Here is a 24,083-nt window from a genome sequence, read left to right on the forward strand (position 1 = left end):
GTTATAAATAAAACTTTTCTTTCTTTCTTACCCAACAAAATATGTGTCCAAGTTCATTCACCCACTTCCAGGGCTTCACTGACATCAAGTATTGCTCTCCAGTGTTTGGCACTGGCTAACTCAGAGAGCAGCCAGGTATCAGAGGACCCTGGTTGTTTAGCTACTGGTTGCACACTGAGCTACAGGATGGGATGGCTGCTCATTACTTGTCAGATATCCCATGCGAGATTTTGCAATGCCACCTGATTTCTGGCGGAACTCATTGAAATGTACTTGTCGCAGTGTGAAGCTCATTGCTCCTGTTCTTCAGTGCTGTGTCAGTCTCACTGTGAGATGTATGGGAGTTTATAGCTTTTGTGTTTCATCCTATTCTTTTTTTGACTTTCAGTCCTTAACTTTTGCTCTGAAATGTATCCTTCACTGTATGTATTTAACTGACTGATAACTCAGCAGTGATCTGGATATGCAAAGAATTGGATCAGTTAAGTGCCTGGGTTAAGGGATAACAGATGGATGTTATTGGGGGAAAATAGTGGAATGGGAGGGATAAATCAGATGGTAAAGAATGTGCTTCGGTTCTAATCAACAGTTTCAATGTTTTGCAACTACCCGACGCAAATGAGTTCTACAGATATGCAAGAAGGAAATGTCCCCACAGTTTGACACCTTGCTAGAAGTGAGTCTGTGTCAGGTCGGGATTTTTAAATGATAAGGCTGACTCTGGGTCCATTTTAATGTGGGTTATTTGTCTACCTGCACTGCACTTTCTAACTGCAACACTATATTCTGCATTGTTTTCTTTTTACTACCTTGATGTAATTATGTATGGCATGGTTGATCTGGATGGCACGCAGGACAAAAGGGTGTTCACTGTATCTCAGTACATTTGACAATAATAAACCAATACACTGGATGTTTTGTCAGAGAGCAGAGAAATGAGGGGGCGGGGGGAATGGACGGTAACAGTGCAGGCCACTGTGACTTCTGCTCTTTGCAAAATTATCCTTTCACAATCCATAAGTAAAAGTAGACAAAGAAAGGCGTCCAGGGTGATTGCTGATCATTGAAAGCAGTACGCAGTCAATGTAAGGTGCTTATTAACTAGGTTTGCCTCTTAAGGACATTTATCTGCAGGTCGATCCACTCAGGTATTGTACAGCTCACTGGTGTGATGGAATCTGGAATATTGCTTGGGCATGATATTCAAAGGGGCACTGATGCTGTACAGATGCCTCGGGGTGAATGGGAAGAATCCATGAGAGACTGCCAGAGCCAAGTGAGTTAGCAGCAGTGAACAGAAAATAATTGAGGGGATGTGATCCTGATTCAGAGGCTGAAGCTCAATGCTTAACTCAAGCAGTGAATGTAGAGTGTATTGACATGAATATCAAATGAATGAGCCTGTTTAGTTTTCCTTTTACTCTGCAGAGTAATGGACCTGTAGAATCAATCACCAGCTGAACCATTAATATTGTGTCAGTTAGTGCAATGAGAAAAGTGTCCTGAAAATTGCATTAAGGAGAGGGTTGGGGTTTGTATAGTCAAAACAGGTGGTGTCTAACAAGTACTCTGTTGAGTGAGATGGTTCCTCAGTCACAGTGTGACACCAGGGAAACAGGCTATTCGGCCCATCATGTCTGCACCAACCACCTGGCATCCTGACCAAACATTCACACTAATCCCATTTTTCCATTCACATCCCTACTAACCTCCCCCCCTCCCCCCCCCCCCACCCTGACCTACACACTAGGTACAGCCGCCAATTAACCTACCAAACCTCAATTCTTTGGGATGTGGGAGGAAACCAGAGCACTCAGAGGAAACACAGGTGGTCACAGGGAGAACGTGCAAACTCCGCACACACAGCACCCGAGGTCGGGTTCGAACCCGGGTCTCTGGCACTGTAAGGCAGTGACACTAACTGCTACAAGGAGGCACAAGAGAGACCGCAGGTGCTGGAAATCCGGAACAACGCACACACACAATGCTGCAGGAACTCAGCAGGTCAGGCAGCATCTGTGGAGGGGACATGGACGGTCGACGTTTCGGGTCGAGACCCTTCATCAGGACTGGAAAGGAAGAGGGCAGAAGCCAGAATAAGAAGGTGGGGGGAGGGGGAGGAGCACGAGCTGGCAGGTGATAGGTGAGTCCAGGTGAGGGGGGGGGGAGGTAGGTGGGTGGGGGAGGGGAAGGAAGAGGGAATGACGTGAGGAACTGGGAGGTGATGGGTGGAAGAGGCAAAGGGCTGAAGAAGATGGAATCTGATCGGAGTGGGAGCATGGCATAAAGGGAAGGGGTGGGCAGGTCATGAGGGCAGGGGAGGGGAAAGAGAAGGGATCACAGGAATGAGGGAAAACAAAGGGGGGGGGGAAGGAAAACAGAGAGGAGGGGTTACGGGAAGTTAGAGAAATCGATGTTGATGCCGTCAGGTTGGAGACTAACCACGACGCCACATAAGGGTTGCACTATTGGAGTTATCCGGATGGTACAGCACATGACGAGACAATTTGTCCCACTGACCCTATGCTGTGGCATCTGGGCCCTCACTGCCTCACTCCTCACACAAAGCACACCAGCTTCTTTGTGGCCTAAAAGCAAATAGAAACTGCAGATGCTGGAAATCTGAAATAAAGAAGCAGAAAATGCTGAAACTGCTCAGCTGGTCAGGCAGCATCTGAGGAGAGGGAAGCAGAGATGATGTTCCAGTTCGATGATCTTGACGATTAGAACTGGGAGAAGCAAGAAAACAGGTGTGGTTTAAGCTGCAGAGAGGGGTGGGGGAAGGAAGGGTGGAGAGAACAAGAGGGAGTGTGTGAGATAGAGTGGAGACCCGGGAGTATCCTGGAACACAAGTGGTGATGGTACCTTCTGAGAGAGGGCAGTGAAGGCTTGTTTATCACAGATGATCTGCCTGCAGGAGATTTACATAGAAGGAGATGGTCTTCTTTTCTCACCTCTATTCTCATTCATTTCCTTCTGCAGGAAGGGTTACAACAGGGTTCTGTCCCTGAGAACTATTCGTAACCCGAGTTGTCTGCAATCCAGAAACGCAGCCGGCAATGTACTTAAATAAAAACATAGGCCAACCGAGGGCAGTGTGTAGTTAAACCAGGGTGTTTAAGTCAACCACTCAGATATTGACACAAACCGAGTTCCCACACGGCAGGAGATGACTGCAGCCCCACAGCAGCTACCACGCCGGTCTCCCGCACGCTTGTTCCTATGTACAGGCTGTACATAAGTCAGGTGTTCATAACCTGGGGAGGATCCTGTATTTATCCTTCACCAATAACATCCATTCGCTCAGGCTCCATCCTCTCACAGACATACTCTCTGTTCTATCCACCTCTCCCCCTTCTCTGCAACCTAAAGCATGCTGGTTTCCTCACTTTCCCCAGTTCTGATGAGAGGTTTCTCACTCCACGGATACTGCCAGACCTGCCGAGTACATCCAGCATCCTCTCTCAGACTTTCGATTCCTCTGTGGTGCATGAGGTAAGAGGAAAGGTGGCTTGGGCCATCCCAGGACATTGGAGCCAGCTGAGACCCAAGTCCTGCTGGCAATTCTGTCATTGGCCTTTTGCAACAGTTTCAAACACTGCGGAGGTTTAATGCGATGAATGGAAGCAGCTGGACGGCTGTGAGTGACCCATTCTCTTTGCAGAACTCTCCATCCTGAAGAAATGGATATCAAATAATGCAACAAACGAGGTAATGTAAGATTGATGGCTGGAAAGCAGGTAAACATTTACATTAAATTATTGCCAGCTCGCCTTCGGGGTCTTTTGGTGATGTCTCGGAATCCATGTACGTTAACAATTATTTTCAGGACTTTCTGCCAGATCCATTCGATCAGCTTAATTAAATGGGAATAATCTGACTGGGAGGTAAAAACAAGCCCCGATATACAGAGGGATGCATTTAATTAGAATTCAAGTGCATTAATAAGATCAGGTGGTTATCTCAAAATGGACAAAAGACTGAAGGCTTGACAAGCTTCCCAGTTAGATCGGAGAAGGTTATTCCTACGGATCTTGAACAATAAAAGCCGGAGAGATTGGAGGCTCCTATTTTTGGAATGATGGCTACACGGGGATGTTTTGGAAGCTCAGTTGGTAAAACGTGTGAGTGATCATAGCAAGTAAACCAGCAGGTTCGCAACAACGGAGAGAAAGGAGGCAATAAAAAGGGGAGAGACAGGAAAACAGCGACCAAAATAACTGGAGACACAAGAGACTGCAGAAGCCGGAATCTGAAGCAGGAAGCAATCTGCTGGAGGAACTCAGTGGGTCAGGCAGCATCTGTAGGAGGGAATGGACAGTCGACATTTCAGATTGAGACCCTTCATCTGGACTGAAAGAGTAGAAGGGAGACAGACAGTATAAAGGGGCCAAGGGGTGGAGCAAGAGCTGGCAAGCAATAGGTGATCGGCAGATGGAGATAGGTGGGGGATGGAAGGGCAGAAATAGTTCAGAGGTCCGGAGGTGATTGGTGGAGGCAACAAAGGGGCTGCAGGAGATGGAGTCTGATAGGAGAGGGTGGAGCATGGAACCAAGTGAGGGAGGTGGGGAGGGCAGATAGGAACAGTGGGGGGGGGGGGAATGGATCCAGTGGGAGGAGTGTGTGTGGGTGATGGGCAGTGGGATGGGTGGAGGAGGGGAAAGAAACAGGGTGAGGTGTTGGGTGTGTGTAGGAGGATCTGGGTATTGGTATTGGTTTATTATTGTCACTTGTACCGAGGTGCAGTGAAAAACTTGTCTTGCAAACCGATCGTACAGATCAATTCATTACACAGTGCAGTTACATTGGGTTAGTACAGAATCCATTGGGATAGTACAGAGTGCATTGATGTAGTACAGGGTAAAAACAATAACAGTGCAGAGTAAAGTGTCACAGCTACAGAGAAAGTGCAGTGCAATAAGGTGCAAGGTCACAACAAGGAAGATCGTGAGGTCAGAGTCCATCTCATCATATAAGGGAACCCTTCAATAGTCTTATCACCGTGGGGTAGAAGCTGTCCTTAAGTCTGGTGGTATGTGTCCTTAGGCTCCTGTATCTTCTACCCGATGGAAGAGGAGAGAAGAGAGAATGACCCGGGTGGGTGGGGACTTTGATTATGCTGGCTGCTTCACCAAGACAGTGAGAGTCCAAGGAGGGGAGGCTGGTTTCCGTGATGCGCTGGGCTGTGTCCACAACTCTCTTCAGTTTCTTGCTGTCCTGGGCAGAGCAGTTGCTGTACCAAGCTGTGATACATCCAGATAGGATGCTTTCTATGGTGCCTCGATAAAAGTTGGTGAGAGTCAAAGGGGACAAACCGAATTTCAATAGCCTCCTATGGAAGTAGAGGCACTGGTGAGCTTTCTTAGCTGTGGCATCTACGTGATTTGACCAGGACAGGCTGTTGGTGATGTTCACTCCCAGGAACTTGAAACTCTCAACCCTCTCGACCTCAGCACCGTTGATGTCGACAGGTGCATGTACACTGCCCCCTTTCCTGAAGTCAATGACCAGCTCTTTTGTTTTGTTGACATTGAGGGAAAGGTTGTTGTCATGGAAAAGGTACGGGACGGGGATCAGGATAACCCCTCTGCCCATTTTGGAATATTGCTGTGGGATTTTCACATCCAGCAGGGAGGGAAGCCAAGCTGTCAATTTAGAGGGACTCCCCGTTGAGAAGCACCGTCTCCCATTCTTCACACCAGCGTCAGCTGAGTCCCAGGCAATGGAGAGGGAAGGTTCGGTCCTGTACCCGACTAGCGCCAAGAAGCAGCGAGGTGCAGTCACGCAGCACAGAAACAGGCCCTTCAGCCCACCGTCAAATACCTATCCCATCCACCAGCACTTGGCCGTAGCACACTCTGCTTGGTGACTCAAGTCCTTGTCCAGATGCTTCCTGAATGTTGTGAGAGGAGACCAGTTGAGGACGGGTGAAGCAGAGCTGAAAAGCCTGCTGGGTTTCAGTTTTGGCGAAAGTAGCAGAAGATCCCCAAATTTCCTGGCTCTCGGCAGTAACGACTCAGTGGAAGGAAATCGATTCCGTGGCAGTGGTTTTCATTGACGTAACACTGGTTCATGAGGGACCAATTTCAGGGTGCAACATCCTGTGTTTGTTCATCAGTAGGGGTTCGTCCACCATTGGTTGGTGAACATCAATGAACCCCAACTGAAAAGGGTATTGGGCCTCGTGTGTAGGTAAAGAGTGGTCCTAACAGCTGTTCCTAGACCCCTGTCAGAGCTTCCGCATGACTGAGGGGAGCAGAGCTGGATTCCGACCACGACCATCTCACACACAGGCTTATCCAGCAACCCCAGACACTGCCACATTGCCTGTCCCGCTCTCTGCAGAGAGTTGTGGGCAACAGCTCAGCACATCACGGAAACCAGCCTCCCCTCCATGGGCTCTTGTCTATACCTCTCACTGCCTCGGGAAAGCAGCCAACATAATCAAAGACCCACCCACCCCGGACATTCTCTCTTCTCCCTTCTCCCATCGGGCAGAAGATACAGAAAGCTGAAAGCACGTACCGCCAGGTCAAGGACAGCTTCTATCCCGCTGTTATAAGACTAGTGAATGATAAGATGGACTCTTGACCTCACAATCTACCTCATTACTGCCCTTGCACCTTATTCTGCCTGTACTGCACTTCCTCTGTAACTGTAACACTATATTCTGCATTCTGTTATTGTTTTCCCTTGTACTACCTCAATGCGCTGATGTGATGTAATGATCTGTATACATGGCATGCAAAACAAAGTTTTTCACTGCATCTCGGTACATGTGACAATAATAACGCCTGTACAATGGATCTTCAGCACCATTGCCTCTTCCTTTATTTCTATTTTTAGACCTTCCCAGACTGTGCATGTGTCCCTGTAATGCAAAGGTTCCATTTCCCCACCTCTGACATTTCTCACTCTGATGAACATAAAATTCATTACTGGAAGGCTTTTATCTCCCATACATCTTTCCAAACATCGACATTATCTACTGTTAGCACCAGACACCTGAAGAACAGATAATAGATTTATCCATAATCCTTCAGGGAAAAAAGAAAATGTGGTTTCAGCAGATTGTGATACAGAATCTGAATGGCTTCAGCCAATGTCACCATTTTAATGACTTTCTCAACTCAAACGGATTGTACAAGAACATTAAAAGGCAATCGAGTCCATATCATGGACCTACATGAGGGACAGAATGTGCCAAGGAGGGAGTTAAAAGAGAATAACTTGTGTTAATTGAGTCCTTATTGAATAAGTCTGAACGTCATAGAATCACAGAGTTATAGAGTATGGAAACAGGCCCTTCAGCCCAACGTGTCCCTGCCAACCAAGGTGCCTAGCTGAGGTGGCCCATATCCCTCTAAACCTTTCCTGTCCAAATGTCTTTGAAATGTTGAAATTGTACCTGCCTCCACCACCTCACCCGGCAGCTGGTTCCCTATATCCACCACCCTATGTGTGAAAAACTTCTCCCTCAAGTCCCCGTTAAATCTTTCCCCTCTCACCTCAAACCTGTGCCCTCTAGTTTCAACTCCTCTATCCTTGACTGTGACCATCCACCTTATCTATGCCCATCTTGATTTTTTAAATCTCCATCAGGTCACCCCTCAGCTTCCTTCAGTCCAGGGAAAATAGTCCTAGCCTATCCAGTCTCTCCTCATAACTCAAGCCCTCTAGTCCCAGTAGCACCCCTGTGAATCTTTTCCACGCCTCCCTAGCTTAATGACAATACAATGTCGTGGTCTTTCTGAGGTTACCGTCCCCAAAAAACTGACCCTGACTTACCTTTACCTCAAATTACCCATGTATATTACAGGGGCTGCCTTGGTGCTCAGCTCCATCCATTCATTAGGTTCGACACTGGACGGTGGGATACATTTCCAGGCAGCGGAATTGACATACTGGCATTGGGTTTGCTATCTGAAAGTGGCATGGTGGGGATCGTACCAGGAAATTACGCTCTGGATGTGAGATTGGAACTTTAATAGTGGCATGTGTAAGTAAAATGTGTTTCAGGATGGTGGGCTTTTATCTGAGGTCGGGGCCGTACTGGGGGTTATATCGGGATTTGAATACAGTGGTTTGTACTCTGATAGTGGTTGGGAACTGAATGATTTTGTTGGCACCCAGCTGCTTGTATCTTTGTTCTAGAGTTGGTATCTGGGGATAGGGTTGGCATTTGGGCAAAGGGTTGGCATCAGCCATCTGTGGTTGGTACTTGGAGTGGTTTGACATCTGGGAGGGTGGTGGTGTCTGTGTTGCTTACAATCCTGGTATTTGGGGGCTGGGATTGGTATCTGAGGGCATGGGAGGTGGGTTTGTATCTGGGGGTAGGGAGGATGATTGGTATCTGGAGACATGGCATTGGTATCTGGAAGGAGCACATGAATCTGAGCTACAATTGGTATTTGGCAGAAGGAGTTGGTATCTAAGAGCTCTGGTTGGTGTCTAGGAGGTGGTGCTCATATCTGAAGGTGTGGGGTTTGTATGTGGGACGTTTGGTATCTATTGGAGGAGTTGGAATGGGACTGGTGTTGGAATTTGGCATACAGGATTGGTATATGGGGACACAGTTGGGATCTGTGTGCTGAGGGTCATATCTGGGCACCTTTGCCATCTGGACATAGGGTTGTTAAATGGCAGGTTTGGTATCTGGGGCAGGAGGTTGGTATCTGTGTGCTGAAGTAGGTATCTGCGGTTAGAATCTGCGGAGGAGGTTGGTATCTGAGATTAGTATCTGCTGAGGGTATCTGGGGCTGGGTTTTGGTGCTGGATTTGGTATCTGGGGTTGGTGTTTGGTGCTGAGTTGGTATCTGGGGTTGGTATTTGGGTTTTACGGTTGGTACCTGGGGTTGATATTTGGTGCTAGGATTAGTATCTGGGGTTGGTATTTGAATTAGGGTTAGTATCTGGGGTTAGTATTTGGTATTAAGGTTGGTATCTGACGCTGATATCTGGAGGTGGTACTTAGTATTAGTGTTGATATCTGGGATTGGTAACTGGGGTTGGTATATGGTGCTAGGATTAGAGTTTGGGGTTAGTATCTGGGGTTGGTATTTGGTGTTAGGGTTGGTATCTGGGTTTGGTATTCGGTATTGGGGTTGGTATCTGGGGTGGTATCTGGGGTTGGTATCTGGGATGGTGTCTGGGACTGATGTTTGATGCTGTGTTGGTATCTAGAAGCTGAGATGAAATGCTCCCTCTCGCTTTGAACCGGGATTACCCTGGCTGGGCTTGTTGAGGTCCAACGTCCCTGCACCTGCTGCCCTCATGGACCTGCTGGGGAGCTCCTTCCATCACCAGCACACTCTGTTGCAGCTATCAGGGAATCAGGGAGCTCCTCTTAAGAGGAGGTCCCCGGGGAAGCTTCTGTGGAGGCATCGGAAGGGCTCTAGTTAAATAGGGCTCCTGTCCCTATATTTCTCTGCTGGTTACCAAGCAGCAGCTCAGCACCTGGTGAATGGTCATGGTGACAGGATCAGAGCTCGCTGTGTGATGAGGTGCCTCACCCTTTGCTCCACCTTGCCTTGTTTGTGACTGTCAGATGAATAAAGCTTAAGTGAAGGAGCACTGGTTGATGTCTATCATTGTGCGGTGATAGATCAGCAGGATGGCAATGAGCTGATTGACTGAAGTCTCTGTCAGTTGCCCTTTGCAGATCATTAGCTCTCTCTGACAATCGCATCCACAGGTTTTCAATCAACCTGCAGTGTGCAACAAGTGTAGTGAGCGGGAGAAGGTAATTTACCTCAACAAACCTCTCTTGTTGCTCACAACACCCACTCACTTACCCTGTCAATGCTTCTTTCTGCATCCTGAAATGTAGTGGACACCTCTTGAAAGATCTGGCCTTGGTACCTGATAACCCTCGCTTTGGCTGCACTGTTTTTGCCCCTGATTTTAAAGTCGAGTGCTTCCTTTTGCATTTCTTCCTGGGATGTGGGCTTCAGCTTTCATTGGCCACCAAACTGTAGTCTCTTGTCGAGCTGCTCCCTCACAGCTCCAGCGACCCAGATTCAATTCTGACCTCTGGTGCTGACTGTGTGGAGGTTGCACATTTGCCCTGAGACTGTGTGGGTTTCCACTGGATGCTCTGATTTCCTCCCACATCCCAATGACTTGTGGGCTGTAGGTTGTCCCTAGTGTGCAGCTGAGTGGTAGAATCTGGGAGGGTGGCGGGGGAATTGATGGGAACATGGGGAGAAATACCTTGCAGGGAAATTAGTGGGGGAATGGGATTGCTGTGTGAGTCAGTACAGGCTCGATGAGCTGAATGGCCTCCTTGGTCATGTGTGCATCATACGTGAAGGTGACCCGAGAGCATCCAACGTTGAACAAAAGTGACAGGCTTCCTTCACTGACAGACTTTCTCCACGGATGCTGCCTGGCCTGCTGAGTTCCTCCAGCATCAGAGTGTTATTCATCTAGATTCCAGCATCTGCAGTCCTTTGTTTCTCTTGTGAAATTAGTTAGCTTTTTACGCTAATCTGTTAGCTTTTTCTTGCCATTTTATCCATTCAATATCCCTTGGATTAATAGATTTTACTGAATTTCTAACTTGCTGTAGAGAGATGTGAGCCCATAATGTTAGGTTACTAGTCCTGTCCCAGAACCACAGTGCTCCCAAACCCTTCTGTTTACATAGCAGATCTGTCTTGGCCACATCAATCTTCCTTATTCGCAGCATGTAAGGCCTCATTGTCTGCAGAGACAAGCCAAGCCCATGCAGGACAAAGAGATAAAAGCTCAGCAGGTCAGACAGCATCTGTGAAAAGAGAAACCCTTCTGAAATGTTGACTGTTTCTCTCTCCACACAAGCTGCCTGACCTGCTGACTGTTTGCTTCAGATTTCAGGCACTTACAGTTTTTTTTAAATTTTCAAGGTGCTAACTGCTTTTTGATGTTAAACCATCTAGTTCTGGCAACTTCTATTGTCTGTCTCAGTGTGGTTCCCAGATAACTTCTCCCTATTGGCTTTTGACTGCCAAACCCCTTCTCCAATTGCTTTGTAGCCCTGTTCTTTGTTTGGTGCACCTTTCAGCTTGAAACCCTTGCCTTCAAGTCTGCATTGCACTTTTGTTTTACATTTATTTTCAGGAACTGGGTATCGATCATAGTCAAAGACCCCACCCACCCGGGACATTCTCTCTTCTCTCCTCTTCCATCGGGTAGAAGATACAGGAGCCTGAGGGCACGTACCACCAGACTTAAGGACAGCTTCTACCCCACTGTGATAAGACTATTGAACGGTTCCCTTATACGATGAGATGGACTCTGACCTCACGATCTACCTTGTTGTGACCTTGCACCTTATTGCACTGCACTTTCTCTGTAGCTGTGACACTTTACTCTGTACTGTTATTGTTTTTACCTGTACTACATCAATGCACTCTGTACCAACCCAATGTAACTGCACTGTGTAATGAATTGACCTGTACGATTGGTTTGCAAGACAAGTTTTTCACTGTTACTCGGTAAAAGTGACAATAATAAACCAATACCAATACCAATACCAATATGATGACAAGGGCAATATTTATTGCCCATTCCTAACTGCCCGTGAGAACTTCCAGGTTCATCCCTCGTGTCTCACCCCCTTTTGATGAAAGGCCATCAACCTGAAACATTAACTCTCTTTCGCTTCTCACAGATGCCTCCTGACTTGCTGAATGTTTGCCGAATTTTCTCCTTGTATTTCAAGTTTACAACACCTGCAGTAACTTTGCCTTGGAATCCTTACATCCTGGGATGTGACCGGATGGGAAAAACTGGATGGACAACCTTACCTCCCATGAGGAACAGTAAGCCAGCCACGTACTGCATCAGTCCCCGATCCCAACAGCAGCCAAGGATCCCGATTATCCAGCCAAAGAGGATGATAGCAACTGCCATTCCCATGAATCCAGCTGTCATCCGACGCAGATCTGCAGAGCGAAAGAGAGAAGGCAAGGCTCATTAATCTTTACAGGGGAAGTGTCCTTTCTCCCACTGCTGATGTCTGCTGCCATAAAATATCTGCTTGGCTGATTGTTCTGCCTGTGTTAGAGTTGTACAGTAGAGAAACAGGCCCTTCGGCCCACCATGTCCATGCTGACCCTTGTACTTCTCTATACCAGTCCCATTTACCCGCATGTGGTCTGTAGTCTTCTCTATTCCTGTGAACTTAATATAGGTCCTAAAAGAATGTCCCACAGAGGGCCAAGACATTCCCGGTGAATATCAGGTGGACAACTCATTCAGATAGAAATCAAGGTACCTGACGTTGCAGAATTCAATATCGAATCCAGAAGGTTCAGCTTGTTTTTTTTAACATTTTTTTCTTTTTCTCCCCTCTTTGAGTGGAGGACGTGCCCAGCCTGACCTGCCAGGTGTGTCTTCCTGCTCTGCATTTTGCAACTTCTACATTCTTTTGTCTATGTTCTCACTCTCGAACTGCTCCCATTCACTCATTGACCAGACAACCTTGTTTACAGCTTATCCCCACGGACACCCCAGTTTTACCTAATCAGAGACACCCCCACTCCCCCCAGCTTTACACACTTCTTTTGTCTCCTTCTCAGTTCTGATGAAGGGTCTTCGATCTGAAATGTTAGCTCTGTTTCTCTTCCCACAGATGCGGCCTGACCTGCTGAGTATTTCTATTGTAGAGGTAGAGAAAAGGCTGTCAAGAATTAGTTAATGAGCAGTCTGGTCAGTTTCCAATTGGCTGGGGAGGTGGGGTGCCCTGATGATGGATGCATCAGATCACCAATGGCAGGGGTGTATGGGCGGGGCATTTGCAGGTGAGAAGTCATGAGGTGAGAGAACAGCAATTGTTCCTGTCAGAATTTGCAACCTTAGATCTTGCAGTATTTGAGGAAAAGAGTTGGTCTGCAAACATGCCACCATCCCTTCCCTTCATGCTACTTGGTGCTCCCCTGGATTACCTGTGACCCATCCCCATGGTGATTACTAGCACCAAGTGGTGGTGCTTTCAGGAGGGTTCGACTGCATTGGGGAAATTAGCAGTAGAGGCGATATCTGGGCTGTGAAGTGAATCACTAACGTGTAAGGTCTAATATCACTCCCAAAGTACATCACCAAGACTATTTGTGGAACAGCACAGCAGAAGCTGACTACTGGCTCTTTTAAAGAACAATCCATTTACTGCCTTCCCCACTCTTTCCTGACATCATTGAAATTATGCTTCCCCACGCAGTTATTCAATTCTCTTTTGTAAGCTATAGCTGAATCTTTATCCACCACCATATCAGACAGTGCAGATCACTGCCACTCAACGTGTCAAACCATTTTGGCTCCTGTCACTCTTGATTCTTCAACCATTTTCTTTCACTCTGTGCCCACCTCATTACCATGTCTCCCTCCCACTGGAAACAGCTTCATTTAGTTACTCCATTTAAGGCGTCCATGATTTTAAACAAATTTTTCCTGTTTTGAGAAGCAAGAGACTGCAGGTTTAAATTTCACGGGCGAACACCTCCCAGGAGCATCTCCACTGCCTACTATTTGTCAAACCTGCTCACGTCTCGTAGTAGTTCACAGACTAGTGCCCTGCATATTGACAAACACTGCAGCCATTTTGCTTAGTGCATGACCTCTCACACGGGAAACCTGCCCTAAAATGGTTTGCAATCAATGAATCTGCGGAATGCTGTAATGCAGAAAACACAGCAATCAATGTGCCACATCGAGATCCCATACACTGTTACATGATAAGAGCCAGAGCACCAGTTTGTGTTGTGTGCTGCAGGACACCAGCAGAGTTCTGACCAATGTTGTGAATAGTGCTGTGGGATATTTGATCTGAAATAGCAGACAGGAGTCTGGAAATTGCTTTACCCTTTAGGGGCATTAATGTAGTGTCATGGGCCACCCTGGAGTTCCAACTAGATTCAAAGAACAGCACTGTTGGGTTTCCCTGTTCAATGCCACAACTTGTATAGAGTTTCATATTGATCTACTGCGCACAATACAGTCAGCACTCTTCCAGCTACTGAGGTGTGTTGCTACTTATTGAATGGATGCTGCAGTGGTGGGAGGGATGGAGAGTACTCCCGGGGGACCTTTCCCATCCATTCACCAGGGGACTGGGGAAGAATAGCGCCTACAAGGATCATGTTCTTTGTACAAGGGGCCCACAGAGACCCTCAAGGTGCTTGTGGCAAGATGTTGCCAGTGAGGAGGAACACTGTGTGAATGCTGTCCATGAAGGGTTGTGCTTTGGGGAAGCCTACAATGTAGGCAAGTGTCAGTATGTCCCCTGCCTGCTGCCTTGGGCTGACTTCTCCCGTGAGTGTGGAGTTTGGGTAACCTTGCTAATGCAGCAGTGAGCTGCAACTGCGAGATGTGGTGGAAATTAGCACCGGCAGCATGCAACAGTCCTAAGGGTAGGAGTGAGGGTGACTGTGACCCTGACCTCCACGGACCAGTCCAGGCACACCTATGAGGCTGGGTTAGAGGTCACAGCTCGATGCGGATAACAATGTAGTTTGAGTGTTGGCCCACTCTCAGGACAGTGCGCAGTTCTGGTCACTGAGGATGTCATTAGGCTGGAAAGGGTGCTGTAAAGGTTCACGAGGATGTTACCAGGACTGAAGGGCTTGAGACCAGATAGACTGGGGCTTTTTCCCCTGGGGCGCTGAGGGGTGACCCTATCAAATCATGAGGGGCACAGAGAAGGAGGATGGTCGCGGACTTTTTCCCAGAGTCTAAAACCAGAGGGCATAGGTTTAAGGTGAGAGGGGAAAGATTTATAGGGAACCTGAGGGGCAGGTTTTTCACACAGAGGGTGGTGAGTATATGGAACGAACTGCCAGAGGAAGTGGAAGAAGCGGGTACAATTACGTTTAAGATACATTTGGGCAGGTACATGGATAGGAAAGGTGTAGAGGGATATGGGCCAAATGCAGGCAAATGGGACTAGCTCAGATAGACAACTTGGTCGGCATGGACAAGTTGGGCCGAAGGCCTGTTTCTGTGTTGTAATGTTCTATGTCTCTATGTTTCCATAAACAATTAGTGAAGCTGGGTGTGTTGTAAGTACAAAGTCATTTTTCAGGATAGTGAGGTTAAAAATCAAGACTGTCAATGGATGTTGATGTCACTCAGTGGCACGGTAATGTAGCGGTTAGCGTGACGCTATTACAGCGCCAGTGACCCAGGTTCAATTCCGGCCGCTCTCTGTAAGGAGTTTGTACATTCTCCCTGTGTCTGCGTGGGTTTCCTCCGGGTGCTCCGGTTTCCTCCCACATTCCAAAGGTGCACGGGTTAGGAAGTTGTGGGCATGCTATGTTGGCGCCGGAAGCGTGGTGACACTTGCGGGCTGCCCCCAGAACACCCGACGCAAAAAGATGCATTTCACTGTGTGTTTCAATGTACATGTGACTAATAAAGAAATCTTATCTTATGTTAAGTGTCCAGCTCTCAGTTCAAGAGGGCCACTGACCATGGATCTGATATCCAGACCTACCTTTACATAGCTTCTGGGATCAACAACCTTCATCTCAATGGGGGGGGGCGGGCGGGGGAGTGGAAATCACCTCCCAATAGCAAACGATCCCGAGCAGCCAAGCTGTGAATGGAGGCAGGAGTCCTCTGACACTGAGGCAAGAGTGCTACTGACTAAGCCAAGCTGATACTGGGGCGAGCACGGTTCTAGCAACAGTCGTCAGAATGGGAACCCATGGTTGGAAGGTTGCCTTCTAATACCCACTGAAGTGTTTATACAGCCATACAACATGGGAACTGGCCCGTCAGCCCAACAACAGTCGTCAGAATGGGAACCCATGGTTGGAAGGTTGCCTTCTAATACCCACTGAAGTGTTTATACAGCCATACAGCATGGGAACTGGCCCTTCAGCCCAACAACAGTCGTCAGAATGGGAACCCATGGTTGGAAGGTTGCCTTCTAATACCCACTGAAGTGTTTATACAGCCATACAACATGGGAACTGGCCCTTCAGCCCAACAAGTCCACACTGACCATCAAACACCCATAATCCCATATTATTCATTTCCATCAAGTCTCCTCAGATTCTACTACCCACCTACACACACTTGAGGCAACTTACACTGACGGTGCTATAACACTTGCCATTTCCAGCTGACTACCATCCCTTAGCATCCGTGGAAGGCTGGCTGTGTCCCCTTGATCAACATCGGCACCATTCTGTTAACAGCGCTGTAGAAATGCAACATTTGTTTGCTTGCTTCCTCTGTCAACAAGCCATCCAATCTCAGTCAGTGCCGCAGCTGAGCCCAAGTCTGTCCTCCCCAAATCCCCTTCACGTTGTTTTGTATACCGCTCGCTGCCTTGTGTTTTCCTACATCAGACTATAAGAGTGTTATAGTACACTTCTCCCCTGAGTATAATCCAGCACTGCTTAATTAGGGCCTTGACATTAATTAAATGCTGAATATAAAATGAGAAATGAAATGAAGTGTCTTGCTGACAGTATTATTACATTTATGAAACTAAGTGAGTCCCTGCACATAGATTTGCAATAAAGACCCATCTACGAGAAGCTAACTGGAAGCTTTAAGCATTAGCATACGGTAATGTTTATGCTATCGGGCTGGTAGTCCAGAGAGTCTGAGCTCAAATCCTTCTGTGACTGGTTGAGCATTTCAACTCACCTTAACACAAAATTAACTGCAAGTAATCGAAGCCTGTTCTCAGTTAAAAGTGGGCATGAGCTGGCAGGTTGCTACGAGACACAAATAGTGGCAAGAAGGAAGGACGTCGGTGTCCTTACCCGGTCTGACTCCAGCCTCATACCTCTGTGGCTGGCTCTTAACCAGGCTTTCAAAGGATGCAACAAGACACTCATCTGTATCGCATGGTGAGTGTTGGCAGGCCATATCACAGTGAGACCTCACCTGATGCCTGTACTCCCCAGTAGAAGCTACTCAGTGGGTCTCAGCAGTACTAGCTCCATATGGTGATTGTTTTCCATCCCGCTGGTGCCACCAGAAACCTGAAAGAGATCAGCCGATAGCACGCAGTGGTGACGGGACCGGCGTGGTCCTTTGTCAGCTGATGGACTCTCACCCCTCAGTCAGAAGGTCATGGGCTTCCGCTCCAGAACCCAGGTCTGAGCCCCTTGATCCAGACTGGAATATCGACACACCGCCCGAGAGAGCCAAGTCAACAGAGTTGCTGCCTCGAGGGGATTGTGAAGCCAAAAGCCGGTCAGCCCTCTTGGAGCGAGGTTAAAGTTCTCACACAACCGGCTCAAAGGGCACCATTTGAGAGGAATGAAGAAGACACGCTGTCATGTTCATTGAGGGCTCATCGCCATATTCTCATGGGCAGCTGGAGATGGCCAAGAATTCCTCACAACATAGAAAGAGGCAATTTGGCCCGTCAAGTCCATGCCAGCTCTCAGACTATCAATCCTATTTCCCAAGAAACAAAGGACTGCAGATGCTGGAATCCAGATGAACATTGAATTCTCCCACTTTAAGTAATCCCCCCCCCCCCCCTTGCCCCCAAACGCCCCCCCCCACCACGCTTCTCCTTTTCTTCCCTTTCCTAGCCTCTTTTTTTCTACTTTTTCCCCTCTCTCTCCTTCCCTTTGACCCATCCCCCAGTGGATCTGCTCTCCCCTCCTCCCCCGCACCTGCCCATCACCATCTCTTACCTGCATCAACCTATCGCCACCCTGTGCCCACCCCGCCTCCCCTCTTTTTCCCACCTATCACTGCTCTGCTTTTCCCTCCTATATATCGGGCTTCCCCCTTTTCCTATCTTCAGTCCTGAAGAAGGGTCCTGACCCCAAACGTTGACGCCTGCTTTTCTCCATGGATGCTGCCTGGCCTGCTGAGTTCCTCCAGCACCATAGTGTTTTTCAATCCTATTCTCCCACTTACTTTCTGTGTAACCCATTTCCTCTCACACGCCCATTAATACCCCACTCATTCTCCTACCTCCCACCTACAATGGAGGTAATTTAAAGCAGCCAATTAACCTACCAACCCGCACGTCTTTGGGATGTGGGAGGAAACCGGATCACCTGGAGGAAACCCACATGGTCACAGGGAGAACGTGCAAACTCCACACAGACAGCACCGGCGGTCAGGATTGAACCCAGCTCTCTGGCGCTGTGAGCTACCAGCTCTACTAGCTGCACACAGTGCCCTTAAATCCCGAGAACAAATGAAAATAAAGGCTGCAGGCAGTTGCCAGAATGACTGGGGATCTGCTTGCTTTTACGGGGATCATCTCTCCAGCCTCTGGGAATTTCCCCTATGCACCCTGGCCTGTGTTCATGCTTCAACCAAGAGCACAAAAACAGATTATTGTGATCTTTTCATTGCAGTTTGAGTGACTTTGCTGTGTGCAAATTTATCTGCCACTTTCTCCTGCAGTGTCTGCATAGCATAACAAGTACTTCAGTGGCCGTGACCTGCCTTGGAACATCCGGAGGAAGTGAAGGGCACTCTAGAAATGCACTTTCTTTTTTTTCCCTTATCTTTGTGATCTTTGCTGCCAAGGGAAAGATTAAAATGTAATTAGATAAACAATTTACACCACAGACCTGAAAAAATACAAGGGCAACACCTTTACGGGAGGAATAGTCCAGGTACTGTCAGCCACAGTAGACCTCTAAGTTGTCACATTTTGAAGTATGATGAGCAGGCTAGTGAAGATGCATGGGTTAATCAAGGACGGCAACATGGATTGGGAATTAAAGGGTTAATGTATGAGGACCATTTGATGGCTCTGGGCCTGTACTCACTGGAGTTCAGAAGGATGAGGGAGGATCTCATTGAAACCTCCCGAATATCAAAAGGCCTGGATAGAGTGGATGTGGAGAGGATGTTTCCAGTAGTGGGAGAGTCTGGGACCAGAGGGCACAGCCTCAGAATAGAAGGGTGTCCCTTTAGAACTGAGATGAGGAGAAATTTCTTCAGCCAGGGGGCGGTGAATCTGTGGAATTCATTGCCACAGACTGCTGTGGAGGCTGTCATTGGGTATATCTAAAGCGGAGGTTGATAGGTTCTTGATTAGTAAGGGCGTCAGAGGTTACGGGGAGAAGGCAGGAGAATGGGGTTGAGAGGGAAAAATAAATCAGCCATGATCAAATGCCAGAGCAGACTCAATAGGCCGAATGGCCTAATTCTGCTCCTATGTCTTATGGTCTTAAAGGCAAGTCGTATGTGACAAACAGATAAGGGGTGTTAAGTGGTGCATAGTGAGTTAATTAGATAGCATGAAAGAAGTGTAGCCAAACGAGTGCAGATGCTGGAACCTGGAGCAAGAAACTACTGGAGGAACTCAACGAGTCAGACATCATCTGTGGAGGGAAATGTACTGTCGACGTCTCAGGTCGACCCTACACCTGGACTCAAAATGGGTGCTGGGGTTTGCAATTCATTACTGGCTGGTCCATTTGATCAGCACAACACTTGTACTACAACCTCGCGAAGATGGTGTCAGCGACCAGCCAGCTCTTCCTGTGACGTCCATCGTCTTAGAGCCACGCACGAGGCTGAACCTCATGTGTCCACACCCCTGAAGGGGTCGCGCTGTGTTGCTGGAGAAAGCCCCGTCACACGTTGCCGGAACCTTGGCATAGGCAGGGCTGATCATGGTCATCCCAATTTCCTGGAGGTCTTGGTTAAAGTAGGCGGGGGGTGGGGGTAAGTGTGGACCAGGAATTCCATCGGGGACACACTGAAAGACGAGTGGGTGGAGGTAGCCAGCTTAGGTCAATCCCAGGAGGCAAGTCCCGAAGACACAGCCACGAACAATCTGCTGGAGGAACTCAGCGAGTCGAGCAGCATCTGAAGGGGAAAGGAACTGTCGACATTTCGGATCGAAACCCTGCAAGCTCAACCCCATGAGGGGTGGAGCTTGCAGCAGATTGTCTTCTGCAATCTGATTCTCCAGCGGATTGTCTTTTACTGTAGTATTAGCTCTGGAGACCAATGTCCATTTTCACAACACTCCAACAGGCTGCCTGCACTGCTGAGGGACTGCACTCAGTGTCTGTCTCCTGAACACAATAGGAGCAGGACCATTAGGACCATTCTTACTTCCTTCAAGAGATGGTGGGAGGGATCGTCCTGAGATCTGGTAGTCCTTAGTCACGGACTCATGGAAACAGCCTCTTCAGCCCAACGAGACCATGCTGACCGTCAAGTACCCATTTACTCCAATCCCACAATAATCCCATTTTATTCTCCCTGCGTTCCCCATCCACTGACTCTGCTGAAGGTACTGTGGAAGGAGAGCTCCAACTCAGACCCACTTAGCAGCAAACATCCAGCTGATAGGGTCCCCAGTGTCCCTTCTCCACTTTCAGCTGTCAAGAGGCAGAGGTAGCACGGTGCACTTTCTCAAGGAATTTTTGAGCACATCCTTGAATCTTTTCCTCGGTCTGTCTGGTAATCTCTTCCTGTGAGAGAGCTCAGAACAGGAGGTCTGTTTGGGGCATCTGGTGTTGGGCGTGTGAATGACATGGCTTGCCCACTGGAGCTGATTTAGTGTAATTAGAGCCTCGACACTGGGGGCATTGGGCTGGGATGAACACTGACATTGATTCACTTATCCTTTGAGTGGATTTGGAGAACTTTGCAGAGACAGTATAACTGGTTACTCTGTGGAACAAAGGCAGTGTGCACCAGTGCTTAGACATGCCTGCTGTAGGCAGTCCAAGTCTCGGAAGTGTTTAGAACATATAACATAGAACACCTACAGCACAGTACAGGCCCTTTGGCCCACAATGTTGTGCTGACATTTTATCCTGCTCTAATATCTATCTGACCCTTTCCTCCCACATAGCCCTTCATTTCTCTATCATTCATGTGTCTACCTAAAAGTCTCTTAAATATCCCTAATGTATCTGACCCCACCACCTCTGCAGGCAGTGCGTTCCATGCACCCACCACTCTCTGTGTAAAAAACTTACCCCTGACATCTCCCTTATACCTTCCTCTAATCACCTTAAAATTATGCCCCCTCGTGTTAGCCATTTTCATCCTGGAAAAAGTCTGTGACTGTCCACTCGATCTATGCCTCTTATCATCTTGTGCACCTCTATCAAGTCACGTCTCATCCTCCTTCTCTCCAAAGAGAAAAGCCCCAGCTCGCTCAACCTATCCTCATAAGACATGGTCTCCAATCCAGGCAGCATCCTGGTAAATCTCCTCCGCACCCTCTCCAAAGCTTCCACATCCTTCCTATAGTGAGGCAACCAGAACTGAACACAATACTCCAAGTGTGGTCTAACCAGAGTTCTATAGCGCTGCAACATTACCTTGCAGCTCTTGAACTCAATACCCCAATTAATGAAGGCCAACACTCCATATGCCTTCTTAACAACCCTATTGACCTGCGTGGCAACCTTGAGGGATCTATGGACGTGGACCCCAAGATCCCTCTGTTCCTCCACACTGCTAAGAGTCCTGCTATTAACCTTGCATTCTGCCTTCAAATTTGATCTCCCAAAGTGTATCACTTCACACTTCTCTGGGTTGAACTCCATCTGCCACTTCTCAGCCCAGGTCTGCATTCTATCAATATCCTGTTATCATCTACAGCAACCTTCTACACTATCCACAACACCACCAACCTTTGTATCATCAGCAAACTTACTAACCCACCCTTCCACATCCTCATCCAAGTCATTTATAAAAATCACAAAGAGCAGGGGTCCCAGAACAGAGGAGGTCAGGGATCACAAATAGACCATGAGTTTTGTACAGGCTTGATCTGTAAACATGTTTTACCTCACACGGCCAAAGACTGTTCTAGTGCACAGGAGGTGAATTTCATCATTGACACCTGCCTTCTTTGGGTGATAGCTCCCAAGATAAGGCAAGTGGTCTAACCTTTCAAGGGTCTGAAGCTTTATTGTCAGAGGGCCATGTGGTGCAGTGGGGTTAGGCAGTAGAGGACTCTGGATTGGCACTGACCCCTGCGGCACCTCACTCACCACTGATTGCCAATCAGGAAAACACCCATTTATCCCAACTCTCAGCCTTCTATTGGTTAACAATCCTCTGTCCATGCTAATACCTTACCCACAACTCCGTGCATCCTTATCTTATGGATAAGTCTTTTATGCGGTACCTTATCGAACACCTTCTGGAAATCCAAGTATATAACATCCACCTGTTCCCCTCTATCCACTGCGTTCATTATATCCTCAAAGAACTCTAGTAAGTTTGTCAAACAGGAATCCATGCTGTGTCTGCCTGATGGAGCCACTTCTATCCAGATCGCTATTTCTTCCTTAATGATAGCTTCAAGCATTTTCCCGACTATAGACGTTAAGCTAATTGGCCTACAGTTACCTGCCTTTTGCCTATATCCTTTTTTAAACAGCAGCATGACATTCGCTGTCTTCCAATCCGCTGGGACCTGCCCAGAGTCCAGGGATTTTGGTAAATCATCACAAACGCCTCTACTATAACTTCTGCCATTTCTTTCAGTACCCTGGGACGTATCCCACCAGGATCAGGGGACTTGTCTACCTTTAGGCCTACCAGTTTGCTCATCACTACCTCTTTAGTGACAGAATTGTATCAAGGTCCTCACCTCCCATCGCATCCATAACATCTCTCTTTGGCATGTTAGATGTGTCCTCCACCGTGAAGACCGACACAAAATAGTCATTCAAGGCCTCGGCCATTTCCACATTACCCACTTCTATTGGCCTTTAGATGTCTGTGGTCTCTTTATACTTCATAAGTATATTCAACAGATTGCAAGAATGTAAAAGACTGCAGGAAAGTGGAGGCAGGCTTGTGGAGTGGGCAAATAGGCGCACATGGGGGATGTCCCTTGCAGTACGTTTAGGGAATTGAAATGGAGAACTCTTTGGAAGGTAGTGGGTCGAAAGACAGATCTAGAGGGTCAAATACTAGAGGTGGGACCACAGACATCTAAAGGCCAATAGAAGTTTGGGTTATTGTAGGGGAGTCATAGTGTACAAGAGTGTTAAAACATTGGGCATGTTTGGAGCTGTGTGTGAAGTTTTGCAGAAAAGGCATCGAAATCAATGAGATTATAGACTGTAGAACAGACCTTTTACAAATACTATTTCTGTTGGAGATGAAAAGACTAGACATTTAATGGATGTTACATTACAGAGGGTCCTTCTATTGTGGATAAGGGAAGATTATTTCCTGTGGCTGTGAAGCCAGAGCTGGGAGATCGTTAATTTAATGTGGTTTTTAATCCCCAAAATTCCAGTTGCAGCTAAGAGATAAGTGGGTCTGGCAACAAACAATCTGCCGGAGAAACCCAGCAGGTCGAGCAGCACCTGTGGGAGGAAAGGAATTGTCGACGTTTCGGGTCGAAACCCTGTATCAGGAGAAGTGCGTGGTCTCTGGTCTAGCGACTTGTTAATTCTCTGGAAGCTTGCAATATTGATGTTGGTTGAGTTCTATTAGGCAGGAAATTTGGAGCAAAGATTGGTAGAATGAGCGAAGGCAGTTAATTGACTGGTGGAGATGGTTCACAGGGCTGAATGGCCTAATCTCCTACACCTATTTTTTCCCGTTCCCTTTAAATGGCCATTGACTATTCTCACTCAGGCACCTTCATCTCTGTGACCCTGTCAGTCACACGTCAGGCAAAAAAGAGGTTATTGAAAGAGAAAATTAGGGATGTTTGTATGAAGATTTATCGCATTCCTACAGGCCACAGACTGACAATGACATCACAGAGTCCGGTCACACCTTATTGTCCTATTGATCAACTGCAGTCCGATTTCTTCATTATGTGATTATTCCTCTGCTTGACATGCAATATTCAGCTGACAAACGGCATAAAGGAGTTGGCAAGGAAGGCAGGAGATTGAATCTGAGGAAGCAGCTTGTGACAGGTACACAGTGGAATTAAATTTTTGACATCGTAAATCATTGGGGAAGGTGAATGTTCCCAAGGAGCTTATTTTTTGCAGTGTCATTTATTTTGAGTCTGGTACTATTCCAGTTTCATCTTTTAGTAGACGAGGCAGAGTCAGATCAACCCAAGGCAAGTCTTCAGATAAGGAGCCGGTTTAACTTGGGCAGATGATGGGTTGTGGAAACTGTAATTAAGAGCTGAACCCATTAAAGATGGCCAC

General features: G+C 47.6%; 1 protein-coding gene across 1 annotated transcript in view; it reads right to left on the reverse strand.

Moving 5' to 3' along the window:
* The window catches only part of LOC127578525 (transmembrane protein 178B-like), a 271,840-nt gene that overhangs the window by 23,926 nt on the left and 223,831 nt on the right, over nt 1-24,083 (reverse strand). The window contains 1 exon segment of the mRNA XM_052030665.1: nt 11,744-11,927. Within this exon segment, the coding sequence (XP_051886625.1) occupies nt 11,744-11,927 (184 nt within the window).

This window comes from Pristis pectinata, chromosome 15 (genome assembly GCF_009764475.1).
Source record: "Pristis pectinata isolate sPriPec2 chromosome 15, sPriPec2.1.pri, whole genome shotgun sequence".
NCBI classification, from domain to species: Eukaryota; Metazoa; Chordata; class Chondrichthyes; order Rhinopristiformes; family Pristidae; genus Pristis; species Pristis pectinata.